Source organism: Poecilia formosa, unplaced genomic scaffold (genome assembly GCF_000485575.1).
Source record: "Poecilia formosa unplaced genomic scaffold, Poecilia_formosa-5.1.2 Scaffold77, whole genome shotgun sequence".
Lineage (NCBI taxonomy): Eukaryota > Metazoa > Chordata > Actinopteri > Cyprinodontiformes > Poeciliidae > Poecilia > Poecilia formosa.
This window is the reverse complement of record NW_006800016.1, coordinates 892,490-898,489: the sequence shown is the minus strand read 5'-3', so window position 1 is coordinate 898,489 and position 6,000 is coordinate 892,490. Positions and strand designations below refer to the sequence as shown.

The window sequence follows — 6,000 nt, the reverse complement described above, 5'->3', positions numbered from 1 at the left end:
GACAAACATGTCATCAGAAGAGATCATAAACCATGAAATAGGAGCATTAGCCCCATTATCCAGGAAATTGCCTCTGTGGCTTCACAAGACGTTCTACATTACAGCCTATATAAATGGAAATACATTTACAGCTGATTTGGATGGACACTTCTGTATTTAAGACACAAAGATCTTCTTTTGGAGGGTTATTATTGAACTTCAGTCCAGCGTTGTCAGAAAAATAACTTTAAGGTCGTCTTATTGGGAGCGATGTTCTGGAGTCTATTAAAAGCAGGAGTCCACTGGGTATCCGGGTCTTATCAGTCTTTAGCCACCCATAGATAAAAATGCAGCTCAATATTCCATTGGGTTGCTCACATTACAATGGCCTCCCACACCACAAGGTCATTTTAAGTCCCTGTAGTCCCCTTATCTTCATGCTGCCGTGTATAACATTTAATGTGCGTGTTCCACAAATAAGCTCATGTGCGTTTGTCTGCAAACTGTCACAGAGACCTGCAGCTGCGTGCAATAAATCGATGCATTTTAGACCCAAAGTAATAAAAAATAAATAACTGACCGAGCTTTTTGAATGCAACCGTATTTATTTGTTGTCCTGCCACAGAAAACGGCTCAGATTGCAGTTGGCTCTTCACAGAAGACGCTACATCCTTCACTAAAATGTGAAAGCAGAAACGCAATATAAAAAAAAAAAAAATCCATAAATCCTACCATTACATGACTGTAAAACTCACACTGTACAGAAGAGAAACCAAATCTTAAGAGAACCATCTTTTTTTTTTGGGGGGGAGGGGGGTGGCGCGGGGGGAAAGTAAGCCTGACAAAAAAAGGAAAAGATAACATTTTGAGACCCAACTGTTTGAAAGAATAAAACACCTACAAAAATGTAAATGATGAGATTATTTCACCATAAAAAAAAAGAACAGTAAGTGCTAACAATTATGTTTTTAAAGCAAGAACAAAATGTATGAAATATGTTTACATTTTCCGACAGTAAGCCAATCCAATAACGTAGCAATAACGTCAAATTATATAATTAGCTCCTAAGGAAAAATAAAGAGCTCTGTTCTCGTCAATTTCAATGTAAAAATATATCGGGAGCCTGAGTTCATTCATTCATTCTTGCCAAAATTTTCACACGCGAATATAAATTTAATAATCAACTTAATAACTTGGCAAATTCAGTTTAGCGCAGCATATAAAATGATATATCCGTGATTTGTAAGTATGAAAATCTGTCATTTTCTGCTCACATAAAAATTAAGTTTGTGTTATTTTTACGATTAACTTATACAGACTGATTGTTACTGTAGTAAACAACTGATTTACATAGACCCAACATAATTTTTTTTAAATAGGTCTAATATGCTATTTTACCAACTACCCACATGAAGCCAAAAATCATGTGACGATAAAAATAAAATCATAAAGCTCAGATGTGCACACCGTTTATCTTTCTGACTCCGATCCGTTCACCCATAAATCCGTTTTTTTCTCTCAGGTGGCTTTGAAACAGAAAGCATGTTGTAACCCTAACGCAGAGCCGGTTACCCAAAGAGGAACAACTCCTGTAAAAACCAAAGTCCGGCATCCAGTCTCTTCTTGTATGTCCAGCCCAGTTCAACCAGTAAAAACCAGTTTGATCCCAGCAGGGGGCGCAGGAGCCCAGTCTCACTTTTCCACAAGAGTTGCCCTTTCCAGATTCAAAATGCCTTTCCTTTGAGATGGAAGTAGAGCAGATTTGTTTTGCTGTGATTATAATAATGAGGCATTAATGTGCGAGTTTGAGTCCATGTCCAGAAAATTAAAGAAGAAACAGAAAACCTCCAACCTGAGCCAGTCCTTACTCTAGCAGGTTTATTTGGCCGCTTTTTAAACTGGAGGCTTCCACTCAAACAGAAGTAAACAACAGAAGAAGTATAAAAAAATATGTATATATATATATAAAAAAAAAAAAAGACACAAAAATAAAAAACTTCACTGGAGGTCCTGATTCTTTCATTGTTCTTCTGGCTTCGAAGTGAGATAGGAGTCTTAAGATGGCTCCCGCATGGAGAACATTTTATCTGAGTAGTTGTACGACAGGCAACAGGTAGAGCAAGAAAACGGGAAGAAATGCTTTGCTGCACTTCAGCGTCATTTCCCTGAGTCACTGTGGTCCGGAGAAACCATCGTCCTGCCTGGATTTCTAACCACAGTCGTTAATGTTGCTGGCTTAGTCCGGCAGAGATTGCACTTTGCCATTTGTTGTCCGTGAGCGCAGTTTTATTCTTCCTTTAGATGCCACAGATTGCACCCATGGAGCACAGGCAGGCACTGAGGACAGATGAGTCAGGTGATCAGCGGTAAGAGGATGGAGATGAGGAGTGGAAGAGAAGTGGTCCTCAGTGAGACGACACTGCTGCGAGGTTTTGATCCTAGAGCAGAGGAGAACATTATGAATATTTGTTTCTGTAAGAAGTACAACCAAAAATGCTTGAATACGAGTTTCCTTCTTCTGAATCTGTCTGGGGATTTGGAATCACATATAGACCTTTTTTTTTTTGCCACAGGACCTTATTATTCATTATTCTTCTTCTTAAGTTTAAACTTGACACCAATTTAAAGCACAACATTGTTTTGTGTTTTGGCTGGAAAACGTGACTGATTTAAACACAGTCTGTTAACCATTTCACACTGGCGCTCCAGTTTATGTCTGAGCTCCCATGTGACTGCATTCGTTTTGGGGCTCAACAAGTAGATGACTAACAGTGCCTTTAAAAGTGATTCGTACGCCTTTATCTACACCACATTTGGTCATTTTACAACCACAAACCTCAGCATAGTTATTGAAACTTGCCAACATTGATATAGTGGATAATTGTAAAGTGGAGAGCAGCCAGTCTTTCTAATGAATTCCCATTTGGATCTGGATATGCTGCTGGAAGGTGAACCTCCGCAGCAGACTCAAATCTTTTGCTGCCCCTTAAACGAGTTTTCTCCCAGGATTGTTCTGCATTTAGTTCTATCCATCTTCCCATCACCGTCGACCACCTCCATTATCCCAGCTGAAGTGAAGCACCTCCAGAGCATAATGACTGCGCCATCTGAACGACATGTTCGTAACAGACCTGTGTCTGACTTGTGGTTCTACAAACAAGTTGTGGATCTCCGAGTTACCTTGGATCCACAAATTTGACATGCAGGTTTTAGCTCAATACAGAAAAATATAGAAATTTACATGTTACACTGATCCACAACCTACAAAAAAAATAAAATAAAATAAAATGTTTTACAAGAATTTACATCTCACCTTGTATTCGTTTTGAGCCCTCTGATGCTGCAATAAGCAAGAAGAGAAGAAAGATAGAGTTTAGATCAAGTTGAGGCATGGAAACAAGATGCTGATTAGTCATTTTTGCATGTGTAACCTTCTCAATAAAAGTGCTGCTTTGTGTAACAAAAAGAACAAGAAACAGACAAATGACCAGGGGAAGGTATTTACCATTACTCAAAGACCAATGCCATGAAAAATGGGTACTGACTGACTGTGCAACCCTAAATATGTCCCCTATGCAAATTTTCTTAAAGGTCGTACAGAAAAAAAAAAGAGCTTGGAAAGCATGGCAACAGGAAAAAGATAGTGTTATGTAAATTAGAATGACTAAGAATGATGGAAATTATACCGAGAGGGATACAGGAAATGGGGAAAATGCAAGAAAATTCAAAATGACAGCCGAAACCAAGAAGTGGACAGAAGATGAAAGGTAGAGCGGTGAAACTCGAGTGAGAAAGTAAGGTGAAAGAAGAAAAGAAGATTCGAAAGACTGAGACAAGGTCAGACGGGGAAAAGGGAGGGAAAGAATAAGACGGGATAAGGGGGCATTTGTGTCTGGGCGTCACTTTCTCAGCAGGTGGGTAGAGGGTGCTGAAAGGAAATAATGGAGGGAGAAGTGGAGGACTGCTATAATGGAGGAATAGGGAGCTGTTAAGAATGAAAACGGGGAAAAAAAGACCAAAAAAATACTGGTAGAAAGGAAAAAAAAACAAAAAACTGTAAAATTTCTCTGAAGCAGAAAACTGCCTAATATTCCAAAGAGCAACGATGGAGGGGTCAGAAGGCACGGATAAGACGGCACAACTGGTTCTTAAATCAATCTGTGGCCTTGAACTCACCTCTTGACAACCCACAAGTCAAACACCTAACCGTGCACACGCGAACACACTCAAAAGCCGTAGCCTGGAAAATAAGGTGTGTATCAATGACCTCAGAGAACCAACCGCTGATCCATAACCCGATAAGCCTTCCTCAGCGCGTCTGAACAACACGTGGCTCCGCCCGACATGAAACCAAATTACTCTCAAGTTGATATAGCTAACAGCCATCAAGGGGTTAACGAAGCATTAAATAGCCTGCTATGTCACAGCTTAGTACTGAGCTTGTGCACGTGTGCATCGATGTGAGCAAGAGTATTTGTAAGGTGAAGCAAACAGTGCCGAAAAAACAGTTACAATTGTTAAAAATAAAAAAAAAATCCGTCTATAACGCAATTTAAAAAAATCCTAAACCCAGACAAGTTGTGAATATTTTAGTTGGTCAACGTTGCACAATTTATCAATACAATTAGCAACAGAAAAAAAACAAAAAAAACACATTACATTAATAAAAAATATATGCATTATTTGTATTCACCATGTACCACGTGAAATTATGGGAAAAATATTTATTTTTAAATTCTTCAGCTGATGATGCATCTTAAAATGAAACAAAACAAAAACAAAAAAAAAAATCACACAGTTTACAAATAGAATATTACTGAGACAAAATAGTAAAAAAATATTACACTGAAAGTCTGCATGTATACTGAAAACAACACAATAACCGAACCACTTTCAATCAAGAAAAAAAAAATCTTTGGAGAAATGTGTCTTCTGTCAACAATTTATCGGTGCCACTGATTAAATAAGACAATATAAAAATAAGCAAGAAAAAAAGCCAAGTAATTACTACATTAAATATAAAACTGAACAGCCAGAGTCACAGTATCCCACAAACAATCTCAAGTAAAAACATTATTGCCATATTCAATAAGTTACATTTTACAGAAACTGCATCTTTATCAATGTTTAAAAAAAAGAAAAGAAAACAAGACAAACTAAACAGTTCCTACATTAAAATTCCACAAAAAAGGGGAAAAAATAAGTAATATGTTGAAAATGTTTAACTTTTGAATTTTTTCTATTTTTTTCTACTCAAAACAAATCTCAAGCTCACAAATTCTAAACAAAATTTGTAGAATTTTTAGAGAATTTATTTGTACTTTGATTAAAAAAAAAACACCCTAAAAAAAACAAAACAAAATTGAAGGTCGTATGTCTGGAATTAGTGATACAAATGAAACCGGGAAAGTTTTAGAATTTGTTGTGATTTATAATTAAACTAATAATTTAAAACTTCTGAGTAACTTTACGTTTTTAATTAAATCGCTGTGAAATCAACGGGCGTTTCATTCGCCGTCGAGTCGAAAACATAAAGTTTGGCGTTTTCAGATGCCTGGCGTTTACTCGGCTGCGGGTGATGTGTGTGTTTTGATCAGGCTTTAATCACATCATTTGCGCAAACAGCTGAACATCGACGGCTCTCGTTTTTGTGTTAACATCATCATCTTCGTCATGGCGAACTCTCCCACAAAATGGAGTCCACGGGGGCGTGACTGCAGAAAAAGAAAAAAAAAAAGCACGCTCTCCGCAGTGCAGTCTGAGGCATGCTGCATGTGTAACTGCACATGGACAGCCGTGGCAAAGTGCGCATGTGCCTCAGAGTGTGAGTGTGTGTGTGTGTGTGTGTATGCGTGTGTGTGTGTGTGCGTGTGTGTGTGGTGGCGTTTATGTGGGTGTATGCAGAATGCACCACTGCAGAGACAATGTTCCACCATTCCACCTCTCCTCGTGCCGCCATTTTACACACATAGGCACTAATGCTAACTAACGTAAATAAAATCGTTATACAAAAATGGTGGG

General features: G+C 38.1%; 1 protein-coding gene across 1 annotated transcript in view; it reads right to left on the bottom strand.

Moving 5' to 3' along the window:
- Positions 1–571: 571 nt before the first annotated feature.
- Positions 572–6,000, bottom strand: part of efna4 (ephrin A4) — a 45,313-nt gene continuing 39,884 nt past the window's right edge. Inside the window, exons 4-5 of the mRNA XM_007556099.2 lie at positions 3,293–3,319; positions 572–2,417 (exon numbers count right to left, since the gene is read on the bottom strand). Of these exons, the coding sequence (XP_007556161.1) occupies positions 2,332–2,417; positions 3,293–3,319 (113 nt within the window). The 3' untranslated portion in view covers positions 572–2,331. The remainder of the gene's footprint in view (positions 2,418–3,292; positions 3,320–6,000) is intronic.